Source organism: Ranitomeya imitator, chromosome 5 (assembly GCF_032444005.1).
Source record: "Ranitomeya imitator isolate aRanImi1 chromosome 5, aRanImi1.pri, whole genome shotgun sequence".
Classification (NCBI taxonomy): domain Eukaryota; kingdom Metazoa; phylum Chordata; class Amphibia; order Anura; family Dendrobatidae; genus Ranitomeya; species Ranitomeya imitator.
In genome coordinates, this window is record NC_091286.1 from 366,617,130 (window position 1) to 366,645,108 (window position 27,979).

General features: G+C 45.3%; 1 protein-coding gene across 1 annotated transcript in view; it reads right to left on the reverse strand.

The window, feature by feature from the left end:
• Positions 1-585: 585 nt before the first annotated feature.
• SDHAF4 (succinate dehydrogenase complex assembly factor 4) overlaps positions 586-27,979 on the reverse strand; it is a 37,086-nt gene continuing 9,692 nt past the window's right edge. The window contains exons 2-3 of the mRNA XM_069726631.1: positions 24,285-24,428; positions 586-1,858 (exon numbers count right to left, since the gene is read on the reverse strand). Of these exons, the coding sequence (XP_069582732.1) occupies positions 1,749-1,858; positions 24,285-24,428 (254 nt within the window). The 3' untranslated portion in view covers positions 586-1,748. The remainder of the gene's footprint in view (positions 1,859-24,284; positions 24,429-27,979) is intronic.

Consider the following 27,979-nt stretch of genomic DNA (forward strand, 5'->3'; position numbering starts at 1 on the left):
ATCTTACTCCCGTCTCTGACTAGATGGAGGAGTAACATTTACGGCAAGGCGCACCCAACATGATTTGATCAGAGGTGTGTACCTCTTAATGAATCAGGTGCCTCTGACTCCTCATCAAGACTGGCATGAACAAGGTTGATCTTGATGAGCAGGGGTCATTGTGCGCCATCTCGTCTGCCTGATAGGCACATTTTGTGCCTCCACTCAAAGTCCCCATGCTTCGTTGTAAATGAAGATATGTATTGATGTAGAAGTATCGCATCTATAGGATAATGGCGCCATACATATTGCACTGACTGAGCACATTGTATGGCAGCACATATACTACAGCGCTATACTGTGTGCCGCCATACAGGCTCCCTGCTGCATAAATCATTGGTAATATATGAAGATCAGCAATAAATGTATATACACCTGGCGTAGATGGTGGCATGGATGCTAAAAGACAAGGGGAATGCAGAGCACACTTTTCATCCACGACAATTGAGATTTAGTGCTGTAGGTTAACGCAGTGTGATGCACAGCCACCTTACATTTCCTACAAGTGTCTTCGATGTGGATGTAAAAGATCAAAAGACAAAAAAATATTCTACAAGAGGCACCTTTATTGGCTATAGCTAAAAAGTGACAAAAAGCGCACAATAGGGCATGACCCGGGCGATAAACGCAGATAGTTAGTATGGCATTGCTCACCTGGCTGGTTATCCTGTGCAGATCTAGATACCAGCTGCTGCTCAGTACCCTGGAATATAACCCACAGTAAATGCAATATAAGTAAGCGATATGCAGATCATTCTGGCCAAGATATCCAAAGGCGATGAGGGTGTTGGACAAACAGCAGTTTTATTAATCTACGTGGTTCATTGTGGAACAAACTCCCTACATCAGGAAAACAAAAATGCAATGCTAATCAGAAGAATAGTAAAACAAAATATTTCAAGTGGATGAAAACGTTGCACAATTTCATTTGACTTCTAATACAAGTGCTGGAGACAATTTACAGTAACTTGCAATTTTCTGCAGACATCATGAATCCATAAACCCGGCCAGTTCACATATTACAAGGCATTTTTTTTGTATGAATTAGCGCTGGACAATGCTTTTTTCACCATTCTGCAGGAGTTTAAAGGGGTTGTTATCTGGTCTTCTTATAATATGCTACAGTTTACCTACATGACTGCGAACTTCAGAATCCTGACAGTGTGGTGCGCATGATGTCAGAATTCACAAGTATTGGCAATGAGAGTGGGCGATCACATGACTAAGTATGTATGCGATTTTCATACTTCCAGCCACATTCCAACTAGACGTGCTCCGCTTCTATCACTACAAGGGAATTGAGAGAAGTTTGGAATGTCTAGTCTGCAAGTGACAAGTTACATACTGGCGACCACATGACCCACTCACCGGCAATTCAGGGGAATCTGCACCGCATGTTATCAGAATTCAGAAGTCTGCAGTAGTGTAGAATGACCGCAACCTTTTTATCAGAAGACCGGGCAACCTCTTCAAAAAGTCAGGCGCAAGAAATGGGTTATTGGAAGTTCACATAATGCATCTCCCAGTCAGCAGCTGACTGGCCAGTAATGCTCTATTCACAGCCCCTGTTTGGAGACATAATGTTACATCTCACATTTAACTACAATTTATTGCAATCGATACATTTCTCCCAAGGTTATTTCTTCTTAGTGCTGCAGGAACTCATCTATTCACAACAGGCAGGAATCATTCACCGCTTCCCAGTGCTACTAAAAGTCTATACATCTCCCCTTCCTCTCCCAGTCTCCATAGCGGGTTGGTTCTGGTCCCCTCGGGCCACCTTTCTCCTTTGTAATAGGGTTGATATCGTTTGGGAATCCTACAACAGTATAAAAAACAAACCAAATTAGTGTTCTTGGTCTATGAAGATGCGAAATATGCAGAACTCCAAGTATAATATCTGTATTATCAAATAATTATACCAAAAATAGGGATTTTTGTGTACTCACCGTAAAATCCTTTTCTCCGAGCCATTCATTGGGGGACACAGACCATGGGTGTATGCTGCTGCCACCAGGAGGCTGACACTAAGTAATACAAAGAAAAAGTTAGCTCCTCCCCTGCAGTATACACCCTCCTGCTGGCTCCCAGCTAACCAGTTCGGTGCAAAAGCAGTAGGAGATCAATAACGACATATAAGCGTAAAGCATGTCACATTATATATAAGAGTATAACATATCAAAAGATAAAAACAAAGCATAAGCTAATAACAGGGTGGGAGCTGTGTCCCCCAATGAATGGCTCGGAGAAAAGGATTTTACGGTGAGTACACAAAAATCCCTATTTCTCCTACGCCTCATTGGGGGACACAGACCATGGGACGTCCCAAAGCAGTCCCTGGGTGGGGACAACATCACTTCAGGCCGTGTAGCCGCTACTTACAAGTGCGCCACCGCGGCCTGCAAAGTCCACCTGCCCAGACTCACATCTGTGGAAGTGAGTGAATTATAGTGCTTCAAGAATGCATGCGGCCTGGAGGGATTCGCAAGCCTGCGGTCGTGCTTGCCGACGTCTGGCGCCTAGGGCCCTCAGACAGGGAGATAGGCTGACATCTAGCGCGAAAGGACTCCGTGATGGAGAAAAGAATCCGCCAGGCTAACGTGGCCGAAGAAAAACGGCTAAACCCTTTCTGCGGCCGTCAGGAAGCCTACTTACCATCGAAAAACCCGAGTAAAGTGTCCAACCTTTGGAAGGACGTCGTCCTCGATACGTACCCACTCGGAGCACTCGCTTCTTCCAGATTATGGAGAACCCATTCCGCTTTGTGGACTAGAGCCGAAGGAGATGAGAGGACGATGCCCCTGCAACAGTGGAGATATAATACCCCTTGGCAACGAGGGAAGGGGATGGCTAGAGGGCAACCTTGCCTTGATGGCAATAAGGAAAAAAGATAAAGAACAGAGCGTCGAGATCTGAAGACTCATCAGGAGGACAAGAACGCGGAGAAAGAAGGGGAGAGACCCTCCCTGATAGAAAAGTCTATCCGGATCAAAAAAGGAGTCCACTGTAAGATGCCCAGGACCAATAAGGTCCCACGGATATAACGGTACGCGGTAGGGAAGAACTACAGGTTGAGGCCTGCGAGAAAGACCATATTTCCAGCTTGAGACAATAAGCCGGAAAAATACTAGTACCGCAAGCGAGAAAAAACCTGACATGGTCAGTGCGGATCTCCCGGGATCACTGGGGCCCTACCCGCTTCCGAAAAGAATTCAGACGAAGTGGAAGAGGGGTAATGGAAATTGGTACCATGGAAGAATAGATCATGCACTGCGATGGACTTGGATCGCGAGGCCAAACCATGAACTGGAGTACATTGGCGTTCAGCTTGGACGCCATCCGAACTACTTCTGGAGTACTCCAGTGAAGGCAGGTCCGATGGAAGACTTCCGAGTGAAGTTCCCACTCACTTGAGGAAAAACCCGGACGGCTGAATGTCTGCCGCCCAGTGTTCTACTCCAGGGTATGTACTGTTGAGATCACCGAAGATAGATCTCGGCCCATCAGAGAGTGCGAGGTACCTTAGCCATGGTGCTTGACTGTGGGTACTTGCTAGATGGCTAACTTGTGGCACAGCGGAGGCATTATCCAACTGAAGACCCGCCAGAAGGCAGAGGACCTGCTGAAGGAATAGCCGTACCGTTCGGATCTACAGAGAGATGATCGGGAGAAGAAAACTGGCAATGGTAATTCCCAATAGCCATTGAGCCAGGAGAAGGCTCTGGATGAGGAAGGAGCTCAGAGACTACCCTTTGAGAGCCTGATTGACTTGCAGAAAACGAGCGCAGTGAAGGAAACTGCTTCCGTACATCCTTTCCCTCAGAAACCTCCTAGCGAATTGAAAGAACCGAGGGAATGAGAGATCAAGTGCGCAAGCTCCCTGTAGAAGGGCCACGACCTAGACTCGAGAGAGAATAACCATCCTTCTTGGGCAGGATCATCCTCAAAGAGGATCTGCTGGGCTGAGAATGAGGGAAAAAAACTTGTCTAAGTTTAGCTGCTAGCCCAATAGAGAGGTAATTGCAAGTGATATAGATGACTCAGCGTAGCCCTAGGAGAGCGGCTACAAAGTCGACCAAATAGGGCAGGACGACCATGCTTCTAAGGTGCAAGAAGCACATGACAACCGTTATGACCCTTGCGACCACTCTGGTGTGGTAGCCAGGCAGAAGGGCCAGGTCGTGAAAATGCTGTTCGTGAATGGAAAGGCGAAGAGATTATAGTAGAGAGGAGAAATAGGTATATGAGGGTAAGAATCCCGAATGTCGATGGATGCCAGAAAACAACCACGTTTATCTGTTGAAGTAATGGCTGAGCGGAGGAACTCCATCCGAAAAAAGAAAGGGCCCTGTCAAAGGTTGTTAGAAGTTTGGGGTCCAGGAATGGAGATACTTTTCATTCCCTCCATTTTGGAACCAAGATCCCTTAGATCTAGACTGTCCTGGCCAATGCTTCCACTGCTGGTTGAGTCTGAAGAAGAGATACGATCCCTTGCTAGTCTCCCGCTCAGAAGATTTGATAGGCCAGCTATACTGTGGAACGAAGTAGTTAAGGTCTGGGACCCGGAGACTTTCATTCCCTCCCTTTGGTCAAGCAACCCATGTGGCGGCTAAGGAAGGGTAGAGCGCTGAACCCGAAACCACAAGACGGAACGAACTAGATTTGCTATCCGACCGTCTGTGGAATCTTAATTGATGATACACCGGCCAGGATACTGGTAGGAATACAGCAAGAAATTCTGCCCGGCGAGTCTGCCAAGTGGCAGAATGCGGGACTGTAACCAGCAGGTCTCTGCCATCGTCGTGCAGAGAAGAAAATAAGGAAAAAAACCTCGATCCACCATCTTCTTAACGTGGAGAGGAATCGTCCACTTTCTTGCATCTGATACAAAGGGGGGAAAACCTCCTTGTTGGGACGCCACAAATGTGTGCCTCAGTACATCCCCAGAATTGAGGTTTCCGAGTGGACAGGGCAGGTTGTGGCGATAGAACTGGATGCAGAAGAAGATACATGGAGGCGACACTCCGTGTGCTCGTCTGTTGAAGGTGTGGGGGGAAATCGGAGCCCTTTAAGGGACCCGTCGCCCATAAAATTCCGAACAGGTATGGTATCCTACTTAGAGGTCTTCCAGTGCATCACCCGTCAAATGTTGATGGAGATTTTCTAGAACCTGTACGTTTTTCTAGAATACTTGCGGCCCCTGCTAGCCGACGGCTCCCCTTGTAGGAGAGGGAGCATGTGAGTGCTCCAGAGCTCAGTTAGGGTGACCAGCTTAGGATAGATGATGTGCCCTTAAGACCAGTAAATACTGGTCATGCGCCTTTAAGACTAGGAGTTACTGGTCATGAGCCTTTAAGACCAGGGAATACTGGTCTTGTGCCTTTAGTAAGATGACATACTGTTCATGTGCCTTTAAAAGCAGGGCATGCTGGACAAGTGCCTTCAAGAACCAGGGCCTACAGGTCATGAGCCCTAAGAGCCAGGACATACTAGTCATGTACCTTTAAATCCAGGAGATAATGGTCATGTGGCCTTAAAACCAGGGTATGCTGGTCATTTGCGTTTAAGACCAGGGCGTACTGGTCCTGAGCCTTTAAGTCCAGGGCATAATGGTCACGTGCCTTAAAGACCAGGGCATACTGGTCGTGTACCTTTAAGACCAGGGCATACTGGTCATGTGCCTTTAAAAGCCAGGGCATACTGGACATGTGCCTTTAAGACCAGGGCATACTGGTCATGTGCCTTGAAAACCAGGACGTACTAGTCATGTGCCTTTAAGACCAGGGCATACTGGTTATAGCGTTTAAGACCAGGGGATACTGGTCACGTGCCTTTAAGACCAGGAAATACTGGTCACGTGCCTTTAAGACAAGGGCATACTGGTCATGTGCCTTTAAGACCAGGGGATACTGGTCACGTGTCTGTAAGACCAGGGCATGCTGGTCACGTGCCTTTAAGACCAGGAATACTGGTCATGAGAGGAATGTTGGACAAGTGCCTTTAAGACCAGCAAAGCTGGTAATGTGCCTTTAAGAACAAGAATGCTGGTCATGCGCCTTTAAGACCAGGGATGCTGGTCATGTGCCTTTAAGACGAGGGCATACTTGCCATGTGCCTTTAAGACCAGTGCCTACTGGCCATGTGCCTTTAAGACCAGGGCATACTGGCCTGAATAAGTACTAAGGAAAAGGAGACCGGCTTCTGGCAGAGCAGAGAATGCTGGGGATGTGACCCTTTTAAAATAGGGGACCCTTAAGACCAGGGAATGCTGGTCCTGGGTTTAATAAAAAGGCATGGAAAGCTGGGGATGCACCTATGGGCCCAGCAACTACCGGGCAGAGTATCAAATACCAGGGAATGAGTCATGAGACCGGAGGTTAAAAATTAACTTTCGTTGCTGGGAACTCACAGCTCTCCGTTTGCAAGCCTGCACACTGTACTATACATTCTGTAGTGTGCAGGAGCACCAGAGATTGCAGCCTTAAGCATATAAAAAAAACAGGGAAAGCTAGTCCCTTAGGCTTCTTTCACACTAGCGTCGGGCTCGGCCCGTCGCAGTGCGTCGGGCCGAGGTTACCGACGCTAGCGTTGCCTCCGCCGCACAACGGGTGCAGCGGATGCTGCTTTTCAGCGCATCCGCTGCCCCATTGTGAGGTGCGGGGAGGTGGAGGAGGAGTTCCGGCCGCGCATGCGCGGTTGGAAAAGACGGTCCGTCGGCTGCAAAAAATGTTACATGGAACGTTTTTTGCGGCCGACGGTCGGCCGAAACACGGCGCCACCGTCGCGCGACGGTTGCGACGTGTGGCAATCCGTCACAATGCGTCGCGTAATGTTAGTCAATGGAGAAAAAACGCATCCTGCAAACACTTTTGCAGGATGCGTTTTTTCTGCAAAACGACGCATTGTGACGGATTGCAGTTAACGCTAGTGTGCAAGTAGCCTTAGTGCTGCCGGGATGCGTGCCGGGGGAGCAGGGGGAGATATTGGGCGATTCACCTTACTCAGATTCTGAGTCCCCCGTCTGGAATAGCGCTGACTTCAGCGCTGAAAAACCGCCGGCCGCAGCCCCCTCCAGAAGAAACAGTGACCGCAATGGAGGAGGAGGAAGATGGCCACCGAGATCTCGTCTGGAACGAGAAGCGCCTGAATAGGGGGGCGGAGCCGCTACAATGAAGCAAGCGGTGGGCGGGGCTTCCCGGCATGCGGCCTAAACAGGGCCGAAGCCGGGGACTAAATTTATGGCTTCGGCCGGCGCGCACCCGCAGACTGAGGGGAAAAGTGCCGCGAAGCTCTGTGGGGACCCTGTCGCTATGGAGCCCTCCTCTGACCGCCGGAAAAACCCAAATCTCACGGAGCACTTACCCCAATATGGAGGGGGTGACAGATGCAGCAGGTAGGAGCTGTGCCCGGGTAGATAGGACGGTGCAGGGTTGGGGAGCCTCCATCCACCATCCCTGCAGAAGAGGGGTGGAGAGGAACCGTCTGCCTCCTTCCATCATCCGCTTTTTCAGTGGTGATGCAGTGGGGGCTGCTCGGACGCCACGCTGGAAGGTGCCTCTGTACAGCCGAGGGTAAAACCTGGTGGACAGGGCTGAATGTCCGGCAATAGGCCTGGCTGCAGAAGAGGATACTGGAGGTGACACTCCAGTGCTCGTCTGATAAGGGAGGGGGGAGATCGGTGCCCTTGAAGGGGCCCGTCGCCCCTAAAATCAGCTCAGGCAGTGGCTTCCCACGTCGCAGGAGAGGATACGGAGAGGTAAAACTCCTGTGCTCGCCTGTTGATGGTTCGAGGAGATCGGAACATGAAAGAATCCGTCGCCCCATTCGACCGTAGTAAAAAGTAAAAAACGGTAAAAAAGAGTTCTTTGGGTCTGAATAGCAGACCCGTCCGTGTGCCTCCTACGGACACTAAGCAAGAACTGGTTAGCTGGGAGCCAGCAGGAGGGTGTATACTGCAGGGGAGGAGATCACTTTTTCTTTGTATTACTTAGTGTCAGCCTCCTAGTGGCAGCAGCATACACCCATGGTCTGTGTCCCCCAATGAGGCGAAGGAGAAAGAAAGATATATATCTTGGCACAGTGTTAGCCAGGGGATACAAAAATATTTAGAATTGAGAGTACTCAGTGGTTGATACCTTTTAATGGCTAACTGTAGTCTCGAAAGCTTGCAATTTGTTACCATCTTTTCAGTTGGCCATTAAAATGTATCAACCACTGAGGACTCTCAAAGCAAAAAAAGAAAAACATTCAGTGAAGAGACTGCAGAAAAGCAGTATAATATACGGACAATAGGGTATTGCGGTATACTTTCTGCCATGTTAGGTTTATGTAATGTATTGTTGTAATATGTCATAAGAATAAAGAGGATTAACCCCTTAGCGACCGCCGATACGCCTTTTAACGGCGGCCGCTAAGGGTACTTAAACCACAGCGCCGTTAATTAACGGCGCTGTGGAAAAAGTCCATAGCGCCCCCCAGAGGCCGATTTTCTCCGGGGTCTCGGCTGCCGAGGGTAGCCGAGACCCCAGAGAACATGATTCGGGGGGTTTTTAACCCACCCCGCATTTGCGATCGCCGGTAATTAACCGTTTACCGGCGATCGCAAAAAAAAAAAAAAAGCGATCTCTTTTTAATTTCTCTGTCCTCCGATGTGATCGCACAATGGAGGACAGAGAAAAGGGGTCCCAGGTGGCCCCCCAATACTCACCTAGCTCCCCCGATGCTCCTCGTGTCTCCCGGTGGGCGCCGCCATCTTCAAAATGGCGGGCGCATGCGCAGTGCGCCCGCCGGCCGGCACCGGGAGAATCTTTGGGGTCTCGGCTGCCGGGGGTAGCCGAGACCCCAAAGAGCACGATCGGGGTCGGTATTACCGACCCCTGTTTTGCGATCGCCGGTAATTAACTGTTTACCGGCGACCGCAAAAAAAAAAAAAAAAAAAAGTAAAGTGTAATTCTCTGTCCTCTGATGTGATCGCACATCAGAGGACAGAGAAATAGGGGGATTCGGGGACCCTAGCATACTCACCTAGGTCCCTGGATCCTCTTGCTGCTCCTCCTGGCCGCCGGCAGCAGAACATGGCGGACGCATGCCCAGTGCGCCCGCCATCTGTCTCCATCTGCCGGCCGGCAGGAGAACAGCAGTTGGGGCTAAAATTAGGGGTAGGGTTAGGGGTAGGGTTAGGTTAGGGGTAGGGGTAAGGTTAGGGGTAGGGTTAGGGGTAGGGTTAGGTTAGGGGTAGGGTTAGGGTTAGGGGTAGGGTTAGGTTAGGGGTAGGGTTAGGTTAGGGGTAGGGTTAGGGGTAGGGGTAGGGTTAGGGGTAGGGTTAGGGGTAGGGTTAGGGGTAGGGTTAGGGGTAGGGTTAGGGTTGGGGCTAAATTTAGGGTTAGGGTTGGGGCTAAACTTAGGGTTAGGCTTCTTTCACACTTACGTCGGTACGGGGCCGTCGCAATGCGTCGGCCCGACATACCGACGCACGTTGTGAAAATTGTGCACAACGTGGGCAGCAGCTGTAGTTTTTCAACACATCCGCTGCCCAATCTATGTCCTGGGGAGGAGGGGGCGGAGTTACGGCCACGCATGCGCGGTCAGAAATGGCGGATGCGACGTACAAAAAAACGTTTCATTGAACGTTTTTTTGTGCCGACGCTCCGCCAAAACACAACTGATCCAGTGCACGACGGACGCGACGTGTGGCCATCCGTCACGATCCGTCGGCAATACAAGTCTATGGGCAAAAAACGCATCCTGCAGGCACATTTGCAGGATCCGTTTCTTGTCCAAAACGACAGATTGCGACGGAATGCCAAACGACGCAAGTGTGAAAGTAGCCCTAGGGCTAGGGTTAGGGTTGGGGCTAAAGTTAGGGCTAGGGTTGGGGCTAAAGTTAGGGTTAGAGCTGGGATTAGGGTTAGGGTTTGGATTAGGGTTCGTATTAGGGTTAGGGTTGGCATTAGGGTTACGCTTGGGATTAGGGTTAGGTTTGGGATTAGGGTTAGGGTTGTGATTAGGGGTGTATTGGGATTAGGGTTAGGTTTGAGGTTAGGGTTGAGATTAGGATTAGGGGTGTGTTGGATTTAGGGTTTTGATTAGGGTTATGGTTAGGGTTGACATTAGGGTTGTTTTGGGGTAAGGGTTGTGATTATGGTTAGGGTTAGTGATTAGGATTATGGATGAGGTTGGGATTAGGGTTAGGGGTGTGTTGGGGTTAGGGTTGGAGCTAGAATTGGGGGGTTTCCACTGTTTAGGTACACCAGGGGGTCTCCAAACACGACAGCCAATTTTGCGCTCAAAAAGTCAAATGGTGCTCCCTCCCTTCTGAGCTCTGCCGTGCGCCCAAACAGTGGGTTACCCCCACATATGGGGCATCAGCGTACTCGGGATAAATTGGACAACAACTTCTGGGGTCCAATTTCTCTTGTTACCCTTGTGAAAATAAAAACTTGGGGGCTACAAAATCTTTTTTGTGAAAAAAAAAATATTTTTTATTTTCACGACTCTGCATTCTAAACTTCTGTGAAGCACTTGGGCATTCAAAGTTCTCACCACACATCTAGATAAGTTCCTTGGGGGGGTCTAGTTTCCAAAATGGGGTCACTTGTGGGGGGTTTCCACTGTTTAGGCACATCAGGGGCTCTCCAAACGCGACATGGCGTCCAATCTCAATTCCAGCCAATTCTACATTGAAAAAGTAAAACGGCACTCCTTCTCTTCCAAGCTCTGCGGTGCGCCCAACAGTTGTTTACCCCCACATATTGGGTATCAGCGTACTCAGGAGAAATTGCACAACAACGTTTGTGGTCTAATTTCTCCTGTTACCCTTGTGAAAATAAGAATTTGTGGGCAAAAAGATCATTTTTGTGTAAACAAAAGCGATTTTTTATTTTCACGGCTCTACGTTATAAACTTCTGTGAAGCACTTGGGGGTTCAAAGTGCTCACCACACATCTAGATAAGTTCCTTAAGGGGTCTAGTTTCCAAAATGGTGTCACTTGTGGGGAGTTTCCACTGTTTAGGTACATCAGGGGCTCTCTAAATGTGACATGGTGTCCGATCTCAATTCCAGCCAATTCTGCATTGAAAAAGTCAAACGGCGCTCCTTCACTTCTAAGTTCTGCGGTGCGCCCTAACAGTGGTTTACCCCCACATATGGGGTATTGGCGTATTCAGGAGAAATTGCATAACAAAATTTATGGTTACATTTCTGTTTTTACACTTGTGAAAATAAAAAAAATGGTTCTGAATTAAGATGTTTGCAAAAAAAAGTTAAATGTTCATTTTTTCCTTCCACATTGTTTCAGTTCCTGTGAAGCACGTAAAGGGTTAATAAACTTCTTGAATGTGGTTTTGAGAACCTTGAGGGGTGTAGTTTTTAGAATGGTGTCACACTTATTTTCTATCATATAGACCCCTCAAAATGACTTCAAATGTGATGTGGTCCCTAAAAAAATGGTGTTGTAAAAATGAGAAATTGCTGGTCAACTTTTAACCCTTATAACTCCCTAACAAAAAAAAATGTTGTTTCCAAAATTGTGCTGATGTAAAGTAGACATGTGGGAAATGTTATTTATTAACTATTTTTTATGACATATCTCTCTGATTTAAGGGCATAAAGATACAAAGTTTGAAAATTGCAAAATTTTAAAAATTTTCGCCATATTTCCGTTTTTTTCATAAATAATCGCAAGTAATATCGAAGAAATGTTACCACTAACATGAAGTACAATATGTCACAAAAAAACAGTCTCAGAATCAGCGGGATCCGTTGAAGCGTTCCAGAGTTATAACCTCATAAAGTGACAGTGGTCAGAATTGCAAAAATTGGCCTGGTCATTAAGTACCAAATTGGCTCTGTCACTAAGGGGTTAAAGGAAGTCTGTCAGCACAGAATACTACAACAATAACACTATGAGTGGTGGACCAGGCAGGCTTTTTTTCCAGACTGTCAACACAGAGTAACTGTTAAAACCAAGTACAGGAGTAGTATTATTGAGGGTCCAGTAATGTAATGCGAGTGACATTACCATTGGCTGCAGGCTCCTAGCATTCTATCTTAGAAACCAAGATGAATAGGGTTGTCCACTACTGTACAATTTTTGTATTAACCCCTTTACGACCAGTGACGGACATAATGTGTCATAAGCGGGTGTCATTTCCCGCACCATGACATGCAATGTCTGCCATGACTTTAACCCCCAAGGGTGGTTTGCATGTTAATGACCGGGCCAATTTTTACAATTCTGACCACTGTCCATTTATGAGGTTATAACTCTGGAAAGCTTCAACGAATCACGGTGATTCCGACATTGTTTTCTCGTGACATAATGTACTTCATGATAGTGGAAAAATTTCTTTGATATTACTTGCGTTTATATGTGAAAAAAATTTGAAAGTTGGCGAAAATTTCGCAATTTTCCAACTTTGAATTTTTATGCCCTTAAATCACAAAGATATGTTACACAAAATGCTTAATAAGTAACATTTCCCACATGTTTACTTTACATCAGTACAATTTTGGAACCACATTTTTTTTGTTAGGGAGTTATAAGGGTTAAAAATTGACCAGCAATTTCTCATTTTCACACCATTTTTTTTTTTTTTTAGGGACCACATCACATTTGAAGTCACTATGAGGGGTCTATATGATAGAAAATACCAAAAAGTGACAGCAATGAAATCTGAAAGTGCTCAAAACCACATTTAAGAAGTTTATTAACCCTTTAGGTGCTACACCGGAATCTTTGGAATGTTTAAAAAAAAAATGAACATTTAATTTTTTCCACAAAAAAATTAATTCAGATCCAATTTGTTTTACAGTGGGGCAAAAAAGTATTTAGTCAGTCAGCAATAGTGCAAGTTCCACCACTTAAAAAGATGAGAGGCGTCTGTAATTTACATCATAGGTAGACCTCAACTATGGGAGACAAACTGAGAAAAAAAAAAATCCAGAAAATCACATTGTCTGTTTTTTTATCATTTTTTTTGCATATTATGGTGGAAAATAAGTATTTGGTCAGAAACAAACAATCAAGATTTCTGGCTCTCACAGACCTGTAACTTCTTAGGCCGGCTTCACACTCAGCGTATGAAAATACGGTCCGTATATTACGGCCGTAATACGCTGAAATGTCCCGAAAATAGTGGTCCGTAGCTCCTCCGTAGGCAGGGTGTGTCAGCGTTTTTTGCGCATGGCATCCTCCGTATGAGTTTACAAGAAAGAAAAAGAGCACATGCCCACTAAGGTTGGAACTCCACGCCAAAATTATTTTGTTTATAATAAAGAATCAAATTTTATTTGTACAAGGAAATACTACACATAATTAAAAACAGTTAAAATTACTCCAACGAGTAAAAAACTCCATTATTACAAAAACCACCTATTACATGTGAAATACATTTATGTACACATATATTCTGGCATTACAAAATATCTTATTGCACCAATTCATAATTACCAATAGTACTGCACACAGATACCATATATCACTATACTCTATATAATCTGGGGCCTCTAGACTGGTAATTTCAGATGTAACAAGAGGAGCTAGGTCCAATATACTGCAGTGTGTATTCACTTATATCCACTAGTGTTTAAACAGGGCAAATATGCATACATAAATGATAAAGTTTCCAGCTGTACCCAGGATTGGATCTCCAGAGATGTTCATACAGGCATAACCCCAATTTTAGATCAGTAATATCTATATAGAGTGCACAAACTGGTAAATCCAGAGCCACTTAGTGGTAGAACAGAGCATATACTTATCCCCAGACAGTCCTCTACAGTCGCCCCCTGGTCCCTCAGAGCAGCGGTGCAGCCAGTATATGATGGAGTGTGGTGGTGGTTTTTGTAATAATGGAGTTTTTTACTCGTTGGAGTAATTTTAACTGTTTTTAATTATGTGTAGTATTTCCTTGTACAAATAAAATTTGATTCTTTATTATAAACAAAATAATTTTGGCGTGGAGTTCCAACCTTAGTGGGCATCTGCTCTTTTTCTTTCTTGTAAACTCTGAGGTTTACTTGACATGCCCGGTAGTGAACCCACTTGATATATAAGTGTTATTTTGGATGGTGCCCACTGAATTAGATGTGGTTGGCATCCTCCGTATGTAATCCGTATGGCATCCGTACTGCGTGGTTTTCTCGCAGGCTTGCAAAACCAACATACCGCTATAGAAATGATCCATGTGTCCCAAAAAGAAAAAAAAAAAAAAATATATATATATATATATATTTATTATATATGTCGGTAGACATATATGTATATATATTACTATTTTTTCCAGCGCTATACAGCTTGAAAGCCGGTAATTCAATTACCGGCTTTTTCTTTCTCCTTCCTAAAACCCGACACGATTTGAGACATGGTTTACATACAGTAAACCATGTCTTCTCTCCATTTTTTTTGCAGATTCCACACTACTAATGTCAGTAGAGTGTATCTGCAAAATTTGGCCGTTCTAGCTCTTAAAATAAAGGGTTAAATGGCGGAAAAAATTGGCATGGGCTCCCGCGCAATTTTCTCCGCCAGAGTAGTAAAGCCAGTGACTGAGGGCAGATATTAATAGCCTGGAGAGGGTCCATGGTTATTGGCCCCCCCCTGGCTAAAAATATCTGCCCCCAGCCACCCCAGAAAAGGCACATCTGGAAGATGCGCCTATTCTGGCACTTGGCCACTCTCTTCCCATTCCCGTGTAGCGGTGGGATATGGGGTAATGAAGGGTTAATGTCACCTTACAATAGCAAGGTGGCATTAAGAGCAGGGGCATAGAGAATAATTGTGCCGTATTTTTTGCGAGTTTTACGGACGTAGTTTCTGCGCTCTTACGTCCGTAAAACTCTCAAGTGTGAAGCCGGCCTTAAGAGTCTCCTCTTTCCTCCACTCATTACCTGTAGTAATGGCACCTGTTTAAACTTGTTATCAGTATAAAAAGACACCTGTGCACACCCTCAAACAGTCTGACTCCAAACTCCACTATGGTGAAGACCAAAGAGCTGTCAAAGGACACCAGAAACAAAATTGTAGCCCTGCACCAGGCTGGGAAGACTGAATCTGCAATAGCCAACCAGCTTGGAGTGAAGAAATCAACAGTGGGAGCAATAATTAGAAAATGGAAGACATACAAGACCACTGATAATCTCCCTCGATCTGGGGCTCCACGCAAAATCCCACCCCGTGGGGTCAGAATGATCACAAGAACGGTGAGCAAAAATCCCAAAACCACACGGGGGGACCTAGTGAATGAACTGCAGAGAGCTGGGACCAATGTAACAAGGCCTACCATAAGTAACACACTACGCCACCATGGACTCAGATCCTGCAGTGCCAGACGTGTCCCACTGCTTAAGCCAGTACATGTCCGGGCCTGTCTGAAGTTTGCTAGAGAGCATTTGGATGATCCAGAGGAGTTTTGGGAGAATGTCCTATGGTCTGATGAAACCAAACTGGAACTGTTTGGTAGAAACACAACTTGCCGTGTTTGGAGGAAAAAGAATACTGAGTTGCATTCATCAAACACCATACATACTGTAAAGCATGGTGGTGGAAACATCATGCTTTGGGGCTGTTTCTCTGCAAAGGGGCCAGGACGACTGATCCGGGTACATGAAAGAATGAATGGGGCCATGTATCCTGAGATTTTGAGTGCAAACCTCCTTCCATCAGCAAGGGCATTGAAGATGAAACGTGGCTGGGTCTTTCAACATGACAATGATCCAAAGCACACCGCCAGGGCAACGAAGGAGTGGCTTTGTAAGAAGCATTTCAAGGTCCTGGAGTGGCCTAGCCAGTCTCCAGATCTCAACCATATAGAAAACCTTTGGAGGGAGTTGAAAGTCTGTGTTGCCAAGCGAAAAGCCAAAAACATCACTGCTCTAGAGGAGATCTGCATGGAGGAATGGGCCAACATACCAACAACAGTGTGTGGCAACCTTGTGAAGACTTACAGAAAACGTTTGACCTCTGTCATTGCCAACAAAGGATATATTACAAAGTATTGAGATGAAATTTTGTTTCTGACCAAATACTTATTTTCCACCATAATATGCAAATAAAATGTTAAAAAACCAGACAATGTGATTTTCTGGATTTTTTTTTTCTCAGTTTGTCTCCCATAGTTGAGGTCTACCCATGATGTAAATTACAGACGCCTCTCATCTTTTTAAGTGGTGGAACTTGCTGACTGACTAAATACTTTTTTGCCCCACTGTATATTACCAAGGGTAATAGGAGAAATTAGACCCCAAAAGTTGTTGTACAATTTGTCGTGAGTATGCCGAAACCCCATATGTGGGGGTAAACCACTGTTTGGGCGCATGGCAGAGCTCGGAAGGGAAGGAGCACCATTTGACTTTTTCAACGGAGAATTGGCTGGAATTGAGATCAGATGCCATGTCGTGTTTGGAGAGCTCCTGATGTGCCTAAACAGTGGAAACTCTCCACAAGTGATACCATTTTGGACACTAGACCACCTAAGGAACTCATCTAGATGTGTGGTGAGTACTTTGAACCCCCAAGTGCTTCACAGAAGTTTATAATGTAGAGCCGTAAAAATACAAAATCATATTTTTTTCACAAAAATAATCTTTTCGCCCCAATTTTTTATTTTCCCAAGGGTAACAGGATAAATCGGACCCCAAAAGTTGTTATGCAATTTGTCCTGAGTACGCTGATACCCCATATGTGGGGATAAACCACTGTTTGGGTGCATGGCAGAGCTCAGAAGGGAAGGAGCACCGTTTGACTTTTTCAACACAGAATTGGCTGGAATTGAGATCAGACGCCATGTCGCGTTTAGAGAGCCCCTGATATGCCTAAACGCTGATACCCCATATGTGGAGGGACCACCATTTTGGCACATGGCAGAGCTCAGAAGAGAAGGAGCGCCATTTTGGAATGCAGACTTTGATAGACTGTCTGGGGGCGTTACATTGCGTTTGCAGAGCCCCTGATGTACCTAAACAGTAGAAACCCCCCACAAGTGACCCCCATATTGGAAACTAGACCTCCAAGGAACTTATCTAGATGTGTTGTGAGAGCTTTGAACCCCCAAGTGTTTCACTAAAGTTTAGAATGCAGAGCTGTGAAAATAAAATAAACTTTTTTTCTCACAAAAATGATTTTTTAGCCCCCAGTTTTGTATTTTCCCAAGGGTAACAGGAGAAATTGGACCACAAAAGTTGTTGTCCAATTTGTCCTGAGTACGCTGATACCCCATATGTGGGAGAAAACTACTGTTTGGGCACACGTCCGGAGCTCAGAAGGGAAGAAGTGGCGTTTTGGAATGCAGATTTTGATGGAATAGTGTGCGGGCATCACATTGAGTTTGCAAAGCCCCTGATGTACCTAAACAGTAGAAACCCCCCCACAAGTGACCCCATATTGGAACGTAGACCCCCTAAGGAATTTATCTAGATGTGTTGTGAGAACTTTGAACCCCCAAGTGTTTCACTAAAGTTTATAACGCAGAGCCGTGAAAATAAAAAATCATTTTTTCCCCACAAATATGATTTTTAGCCCCTAAATTTTTATTTTCCCAAGGGTAACAGGAGAAATTAGACAGCAAAAGTTGTTGTACAATTTGTCCTGAGTACGCTGATACTCCATATGTGGGGGTAAACCACTGTTTGGGTGCACGTCGGGGCTCGGAAGGGAAGTGGCATTTTGGAATGCAGACTTTGATGGAATGGTCACTGCGTTTGCAGAGCCCCCGATGTGCCTAAACAGGGGAACCCCCAATTCTAACTCCAACACACCCCTAATCCCAACCCTAATCACACCCCTAACTCCAACAAACCCCAACCATAACCACGACCACACCCCTAACCTGACCACACCCCTAAGCCTAATCCCAACCCCAACACACCCCTAACCCCAAAACAACCCCTAACCCTAATCAAAACCCTAATCACACCCCTAACCCTGACACCCACCTAACCCAACCGTAAACGTAATCCAAACCCTAACCCCACCTCTAGCCCCAATCCTCACTTTAGCGCCAACCCTAATAGGAAAATGAAAATAAATACATTTTATTTTATTATTTTTCCGTAACTAAGGCGGTGATAAGGGGGGTTTGATTTACTATTTATAGCGGGTTTTTATGTTTGGCAGCTGTCACATACTAAAAGATGCTTTTTATTGCAAAATATAGTTTTTGCGTCATCACATTTTGAGACCTATAATTTTTCCATATTTTGGTCCACAGGCACATGTGAGTTCTTGTTTTTTGTGGGACGAGTTGTTTTTATTGGTACCATTTTCGGACACATGACATTTTTTGATCGCTTTTTATTCCGATTTTTGTTAGGCACAATGAACAAAAACCAACAATTCATAAATTTATTTTTTTGGGCGTTTATACCTTTCCGCGTTTGGTAAAATTGATAAGGTGGTTTTATTCTTCGGGTTAGTACGATTACAGCGATACCTCATTTATATTTTTTTATGTTTTGGCGCTTCTATACAATAAAAACTATTTTATATAAAAAAAATAATTATTTTTGCGTTGCTTTATTCTGAAGGCTATAACTTTTTTTTCCGCTGATGACACTGCGGCTCGTTTTTTGTGAGACAAGATGACGTTTTCAGCCGCACCATGTTTATATATATCCGTCTTTTTGATCGTGTGTTATTCCACTTTTTGTTCGGCAGTATGATGATAAAGCATTGTTTTTTGCCTCGTTTTTTACGGTGTTCACTGAAGGGGTTAACTAGTGGCACAGTGTTATAGGTCGGGTCGTTCCGAACGCGGCGATACTAAATACATTGCGTTGTTCTGAGGGTCTCAGGGAAGCACGCAGGGAGCCCCCACCCTGCGCGATGCTTCCCTATGCCACCGGAACGCTGCGATCACGTTTGATCGCAGTGTTTCGGGGGTTAGTGTGCCGAGAGCGGTCCGTGACCACTCCTGGCACATAGTCCCGGATGTCAGCTGTGATAGTCAGCTGACACCCGGCCGCGATAGGCCACTCTTCCCCCGTGAGCGCTGCTAAACTCCTATGACGTACTATCCCATCCATGAAAATTAAGTCAATCTCACTGACTAATCACACAGTAGATGTTGAAATATCAGCACCTCCTTCATGATTACAGCAGGAGCTCGGCGCTGCTAATGGCTAAGCTCCTGCTGTTCCAGCACCACCCGTGGCTATTTAGTCCCCTAAATCAGGGGTGGGGAACCTCAGGTCTCGGGCCATTTACAGCCCTCGATTACCTTTTATCAGGCCCCCGAGCAGATTCTCAGGGGCCGCATTCTTGGGCAGGGAGGTGTATTTTGATTACAACCAGCTCATAAAATTTCTTCTTGCTCTGTTAGCACACACATGCAGTGTTCACTACTGAACACTGAAGGGCATGCAATGAAAGATTATGTCCTGACACCAGTGCCAGAGTCAGGATGTACTTTGTGGGCGGAGTTTGTACGGCCTCCGTAGGATGGTATAAATATCCAAATGGCTTTGGTAGAAAAAAAAAAAAAAAAAAAAAAAGATTCCCCCACCCCTGCTCTAAATGCTGCAATTGAGAGCGATCGCAACATTTAGCAGGTAGGCAGAGGAAGGGAGCTTTTTCAGATCAGCGACTGATTGTTGATGTGGTGACTCAGGGTTGACATGACAACCCCCGGGTCACCAAGCTACAGAGAGCTGCTTAGACCATGCTCAGATCATTGTTTAAGACACTTTCTGTACAGGTATAATCCATTGCAATGCATTGTACCTGTTATCAAAGTGAAAAAAGTGAAAGTCCCATAGAGGGCCTAAGTAAAAAAAAAAAATAAAACAAAACTGTAAAAATATATTTTTCACAAATATTAATTACGAAATAATAATTACTACACCAATTAATACACATTTTTATCTAAACATAAAAAAGTATGCATGCAGTGAAGGAAATTATTATTTGATCCTTTGCTGATTTTGTAAGTTTCCCCAATAAAAAAAAAAATAAAAAAAAATAAAAAAAATCGGGGCTAAGAGAACATTTGTGTGTGGGAAAAATTGTATTTTTTTATTTTCAGGGCTCTACGTTATAAACTTTTGTGAAGCACCTGGGGGTTCAAAGTGCTCACCAGATTCTGAGATACATTCATTGAGGGGTTTAATTTCCAAAATGGGGTCACTTGTTGAGTGATTTCCAACAAGTAGGCGAGGACGGGTGGAGAGATGGGGCAGCCCAAGGAACCAGCGCAGGTGGGGAGATGAAGCAGCATGATGGAGAAGTGCGGGTGGGGAGCTGGAGCAGCGCGAGGAGCCAGCGAAGGTGGGGAGCTGGAGCAGCGCGAGGAGCCAGCGAGGGTGGGGAGCTGGAGCAGCGCAAGGAGCCAGCGCGGGTGGGGAGCTGGAGCAGCGCAAGGAGCCAGCGCGGGTGGGGAGCTGGAGCAGCGCAAGGAGCCAGCGCGGGTGGGGAGCTGGAGCAGCGCAAGGAGCCAGCGCGAGTGGGGAGCTGGACCAGCGCAAGGAGTCAGCGCGGGTGGGGAGCTGGAGCAGCACAAGGAGCCAGCGTGGGTGGGGAGCTGGAGCAGAACAAGAAGCCAGAACAGGTGGAGAGCTGGAGCAGAACGAGGACCCAGCACGGGTGGAGAGCTGGAACAGCGCGAGGAGCCAGCATCGGTAAGGCGCTGGAGCAGCGTGAGGAGCCAGCGCGGGTGGGGAGCTGGAGCAGCGCGAGGAGCCAGCGCGGGTGGGGAGCTGGAGCAGCGCAAGGAGCCAGCACGGGAGGGGAGATGGAGCAACGCGAGTGGGGAGCTGGAGCAGCCTGAGGAGCCAGCACGGGTGGGGAGCTGGAGCAGCATGAGGCACCAGCACGGGTGGGGAGATGGAGCAACGCGAGTGGGGAGATGGAGCAGCGCAAGGAACCAGCGCGGGTGGGGAGATGGAGCAACGCGAGTGGGGAGATGGAGCAGCGCAAGGAACCAGCGCGGGTGGGGAGATGGAGCAACGCGAGTGGGGAGATGGAGCAGCGCAAGGAACCAGCGCGGGTGGGGAGATGGAGCAACGCGAGTGGGGAAATGGAGCAGCACGAGGAACCAGCAAGAGAGGGGAGATGGAGCAGCACGATGAGCCAGCACGGGTGAGGAGATCGAGCAGCACGAGGAACCAGCGTGGATAGGGAGCTGGAGCAGCGTAAAGAACCAGGATGGATGGGGACACGTAAATGTCCTAAGATTTTCCAAAGTTATTTTTACTGCTTGGATACAAGTATAGTTTTCATTAACTGAATGTAGTCATTTCTGCACAGGGAGAATTACGGACATGTTACATCTGCTGTATGGTAATATGCCCTTATATTGAATACCAGATTGACACAACTTGTAGATGCTCATTTCATCCTTTATCCACCATTCTCGGAGCTGAACCTTGCTGCCTGTGTGTTACATGAAGCCTCATGAGCCGTTGACATTGAAGCTTACTAGTAGGGTATCAGCATATCTGACCAGCGACATGCAAACACTGGGACCACATGGCACACAGAATGAGCCAAGGGTGAAGCTAATCATTCCACCTTATTATTAATCTATGGTAGGTAAGTAAATGCGGTGGTGTGAACTAAACGTGCCCGGCATCCTGCCAAGCAGCGGATGAAGGATGTATTCTCCTTGAAATGGATGCTGAATAATTAAGGAAGGTCAAGCTGATGAGACTACGGTTGTGCTTCTCTCTAATAAACCCATGAAGATGTAGCCAGACTGCTAGCTTTCCTTCATATCCCGAGGAGCTTTACACTTCTAACCTGTACATGTCGACCACTGGAAGACATGGGATCGAGAGTTTATAGTGAAGAAGAATCGCAGAAGCCCCCCGCAGGCGAGAGACCCCATGACATATCTCCCATTATAACACTCCTTTATCTCACATGCAACTTCTAAATTGGCTTTTAGAAGAGGCCGAACTTCTGTCCTGAGCAAGGCACCAGCTAGTACCACCATGTCCCTGTAGGGTTATTTGCCCGGGCATCATATGCCTTGTGTATTCCATCTACTGACTACAAGCATTTCTTTCCTATTTTACATACACTGTGCAGGCCACTGGAGGACTTGTCCTTCATTACAATGGCCTTGTAGTTATGCTTTCAAAAATTAAAGGACATCTGTCACCAGGTTTTGCTATTCCATCTGAGAGTGGCATGATATAGGGGCACTGACCTTGATTCCAGCGATATATCACTTTATAGGGCTTTTTGCTGTCATTTTGATCAAATCACTGTTTTATCTTCTGCAGATCTAGCAGTTCTGTGAATAGTGAGCTCTGTAAGATCCCACCCTCATCACTGATTGGCAGCTTTCTAGATCCCTAGTGATTACCGTATATACTCGAGTATAAGCCGACCCCCTAATTTTGCCACAAAAAACTTAATGACTCGAGTATAAGCCTAGGGTGGAAAATGCAGCAGCTAACGGTAAATGTCAAAAGTAAAAATAGATACCAATAAAAGTAAAATTAATTGAGACACCAGTAGGTTAAGTGTTTTTGAATATCCATATTGAATCAGGAGCCCCATATAATGCTCCACAACGTTTATGATGGCCCCATAAGATGCTCCATATTAAAATATGCCCCATATAATCCTGCATAAAAGTTAATAATGCCCCCTTAAGATGCTCCATAGACATATCTGCCCAATATAATGCTGCACAAATGTTGATTATGGCCCCAAAAGATGCTCCATAAAGATATTTGCCCCATATAGTGCTGCACAAACGTTGATTATGGCCCTATAAAAACACTTGCCCCATATAGTGCTGCACAAATGTTATGGCCCCATAAGATGCTCTATACAGACACTTGCCCCTTTATAGTGCTGCACAAACGTTATGGCCCCATAAGATGCTCCATACAGACATTTGCCCCATTATAGTGGTGCACAAACGTTATGGCCCCATAAGATGCTTCATACAGACATTTGCCCCATTATAGTGGTGCACAAACGTTATGGTCCCATGAGATGCTCCATACAGACACTCGCTCCATTATAGTGCTGCACAAACGTTATGACCCCATAGATGCTCCATACAGACACTTGCCCCATTTGCTGTTGCTGCGATAAAAAAAAAAATAAAAAATCACATACTCACCTCTCAGTCGCTCAGGCCCCCGGCACTTCCAATATTCACCTGACTTCGTTCCGGCGCCACTCCATCTTCAGCACTGACGTTGAGGCAGAGGGCGCGCACTAACCACATCACCGCGCACTCTGACCTGAGCGTCACTGCAGAAGACGCTGAAGAGACAGAGCAGCGGCTGGAACGAGGAGCAGGTGAATATCGCGCAGCGCTCCCCTCCCCGTTATACTCACCTGCTCCTGGTGCTGTGCAGTCCCTGCTTCCCGGCGCTGCTGCTTCTTCCTCTACTGAGCGGTCACCGTTACCGCTCATTACAGTAATGAATATGCGGCTCCACCCTTATGGGAGGTGGAGCCGCATATTCATTACTGTAATGAGCAGTACCATGTGACCGCTCACTACAGGAAGAAGCTGCCGGCGCCGGGGAAAAGACCTGCAGGGACCGCACCAGGAGCAGGTGAGTATAATTAGACAGCCCCCGCTCCCCCTCCCCTGCCCACCCCTGGGTATGACTCGAGTATAAGCCGAGAGGGGGACTTTCAGCCCCAAAAAATGGGCTCAAAATCTCGGCTTATACTCGAGTATATACGGTATCTCCTGCTGATAAAACTATGATTTCATCAAAACTACACTAAGCAGCCCAGTAAGTGACAGATCACTGGAATTAGAGTCTCTGCCTCTACATCATGCTGCTCTCAGAATAGGTGGCAAAACCCTGGTGACAGATTCCATTTAATAGTTCTCCACTGCACCCTGGTGACCCTACCTGTGACCTCGGAAATGCTGTAGTTGGCACCCAGGGGATTATTGTATTAACCCCGGCCAGTGTTGCCAGCTGTCCAGATATTCCAGGACAGTCCATGATAATAGAGAAATGTTGTGCCCTGTCCGTAAAAAGATAAAGGCGTCCGTGATATTTTTGAAGCTGAATAAGCCTATACAGATTCTTTTGACTGTAATTATCATGTTACAGTTTACAGTGAATGCAGCTAACGTCTCCATATCAGAATTGTGGGCTGCAGACACGGATCACGGATAATCAGAGTGATTTATTATGGTTTTACAATGTGTCCGGAAAAAATATTGTCTGTCCTTGATTTTCTGATGAGTAGTGCAAAAAAAAAAAAAAGTTGGCAACCCCTGGCACGTTGTGTGGCATAATGTGTAATTATTGCCGCACTCACTTTCTAGCGGTTCTTTTTCTTTTGCAGTCTGTTCAGTCTCATCGAATCGCCCTTGAGGAGTCTTTGATTTCTTTAGAGGGGTCTTTGTTGAGCCGTTACTTTGTGTCGAGCTATTGCTTAACCACCTTAATTTTCCAGCACATTCTACAACAGAAACACAAGAGGTTAAAATTCATTTTCTATTGTATGTTTGCTCGATGAGATCATTCTCACTCTAGTTCTATGATTATTCACTTTTCCATCTCAAACAATTATAACATTTTCGCCATTTTTTAACATATAATTCTCAATTTGTGACATTTTTTTATTTACGCCAAATTCAACCAACGATTTACGCCTTGTTTAACCCCTTAGTGACCGAGCCAATTTTGTACTTAATTACCAGGCCAATTTTTACAATTCTAACCACTGTCACTTTATGAGGTTATAGCGCTAGAACGCTTCAACGGATCCCACTGATTCTGAGTTCCACGGATCCCACTGATTCTGAGACTGCTTTTTCATGACATATTGTACTTTATGTCACTGGTAAAAGTTATTCGATATGACTTGTGTTTATTTATGAAAAAATGAAAATTTGGCAAAAATTTAGCAATTTTCAAACTTTTATTTTTGTGCCCTTAAATCAGGGAGTCAGATCACACAAAATAGTTAATAAATCACATTTCCCACATGTCTACTTTACATCACCACAATTTTGGAACTATATATTTTTTTTGTTAGGAAGTTATAAGGGTTAAAAGTTGCCAAGCGATTTCTCATTTTTCCAACAAAATTTACAAAACCATTTTTTAGGGACCACCTCACATTTGAAGTGAGTTTGGGGGAGGTCAATATGACAGAAAATAACCATAAGTGACACTATTCCAAAAACCGCACCTTCAAGGTGCGCAAAACCACATTCAAGAACTTTATTAACCCTTCAGGTGATTCACGAGAACAAAAGCAATATGGATGGAAAAAATTAACATTTTACTTTTTTCACAAAAAATTTACTATAGACCCAAACTTTTTTATTTTCACAAGGGTAACAAGAGAAAATGGACCGCAACATTTGTTGTGCAATTTCTCCAGGGTATGCAGATACCCCATATGTGGGGGAAAGCCACTGTTTGGGCGAATGGCAGAGCCCCTGCCCTAACCCAACCCTAGCCCAACAATAACCCTAATGGAAAAGAAATACATTTGTTTTATTTTATTATTTTTACCTAACTACGGGGGTGATAAAAGGTGGTTTGATTTACTTTTTTTTTTTTTTGATCACTGTGATAGGGTATATCACAGTGATCAAAATGAACCAATAGGAAAAATCTATTGTTGCCAGGTGCTGGCCAACAGATCTCATTTTTTTCACGGAAGATGATGCCAGGGGACACCGGAGATACCGGGGTGGGGCTCGGGGGACCCCATTTCTCTCTCTCTTCTGGTATGCTAGATCATAGCAGAGGAGACAGAAAGAAATGGGAAATCAAACTTTTTTTTTTTTTTTTTTTTTACAGCCGCCGTTATTTGGTGAATAACGATGATCGCAACACTGGGGATGGTAAGCCAACCCAGACCATGTTCTTTGGGGTCTCAGCTACCCCCGGTAACCGAGACCATGGAGATTTTCCAACGCTGGGGGGCGCTATAACCTTATTTCTCAGCGCCGGTAAAAAGCAGCGCCGAGGAATGAGTACCTTTAACTGCCGTCATTAAAAGGTGTATCGGCGGTCAATAAGGGCTTAAAGTTGTATATGAGGGCTTGTTTTCTATTTTTTAGACCAATATAACCTTTCCAGATGTTTTAAGCCAATTCATCAAATGTGACTTTTAAAAACACTGTAAAATTTGGTACAAATGTACTCCAGTTGTGTGGTTCTCAAAGCCGCGTTGGGTGTTGAGGTGCAGCAGCCATTCAATGACAACAGGTATTGTACATACTGTATGTCATGTTCTAATCTACCCCTTTAGTAGGACAGGGCAGCAGCATCCATCTGCCACATGTTGGACGCTATACTGTATCTCGATGCCAATAGCAAGCAGTTTTTATCTAAAACCTGTTCCATATGTGGATCTACATAGTATTTATCAGTATTGGTTTATTTCATAGAATACAGATGTACTGTGATTTGGATGAACACCGCTACCATCAGGGTGATCAAGAAATGACCATGGTCAGGACTTCTCAATATGGCACCCACCTATAAAAGTCGACACTGGAGCTTAGTCCACACATTGTAGGATGCTGCGCCAAAAAACAGAGTGCTTGCCCGTGGTACTTCACAATTTTTTCAAGTCAAACCTATTCTTAATGTTTCTCTTCTAAAATCTGTGCAGCGCATCACAAAACCTGAGCAATAAATAGTAAAATGCGCAAGCATACGAAATATTGGCTGCACTGCGATTGCATGGTACATGCCCCGGTAGGTCACGCTGCTGTTTATGTACATCGCTGCAGTGATGACGTCATGTCCCTCAGTCATGTGGTCACAGCAGCCAATCACTGGCCCCTGCGAGCTTCTGTACATTCACTTCAAGGTCCGATTCATCATTGCAGTTTCTCCAGTTTTAAAAAGTGATTTGAGTGGCGTAAAAGGGGTTGTTTGATACCTATAATACCCTTTATAAATATCTACCTTTATGTCTTGATCACTTTTGTAATTTGCTTTATTATACAATTTCCTAACATTTTCCCTATTCTGCTATTCCAGGGATTTGAAACCCAAACACACACAGGGCCAAAATTACAAGCTTGGATAAAGTCAATGGCAAAACTTGATATTTATTTAAAAAAAAAATGTCTACAAATGAAGTTTTTCCTTATCATCAAATATGATGGACCTTTTCAAATAGAATAAAACTTAAAGGGTTTGTCCCATGAACAAAGTACATTTCAATTAGTAGATACTAGTTGGCCTGTGCGAAATTTTCGCACATTGGTTGTCAGGGGCGCAGGCAATTTCAGGAAAATCAAGCTGGTCAAATGTTAATGTATTTAATGAGATGATGAACCCAGAGAGGTATTTATATATGTAAATTGGTAATACAATAAATTGGTTTAATAAGTAGAGACTAAAAAAATGCCTTGAGGTTGTGGTGCCACCTGCAGGTTATTGTTTTTTTTTGCAGGTTTCTGAAAATGAATGTTTAAACTGTATTTATTGATCAAATCGTGAAAGTGTAGTTTCTTTGTGTCTTTTCTTGCTGAAGGGGGCAAGCTTACCTTTCAAATCGTGTATTAATTGTGTGTGTGGGGCGAAGTAATCACTAAAAAAGCAGTGCATGTTTACAAATGTGTTTGCATATGTGAGTCACCTGCAGTGAAGTGTGCAATCCTCGAATTTGCCTGAAATAGGCTGGGCAAGTACTTCGGCAAGCTGGACAATAGAATTAGTCTTACCGGTAATTCGGTTTCTAGAACATTCCACGACAGCAGCATCGAAGGTTGTCTCCCCGCCCTAATGGGGGACAGGAAACACAAAGAAGTTAAATACCCCTCCCCTTCCTGCAACCACCAGTGTTTTTTCTGGACACACTCGCATGAGTAGTTACCACCAAAGTACAGGAATCATCCAATAAGAAAATCAGATAGGGAGGGAAATTAGTGCTGTCGTGGAAGGTTCCTAGAAACCGAATTACCGGTAAGACTAATTCTATTTTCTCCAGTCACTTTCCACGACTGCAGCATCGGAGTAATACCAACAACTAATTTC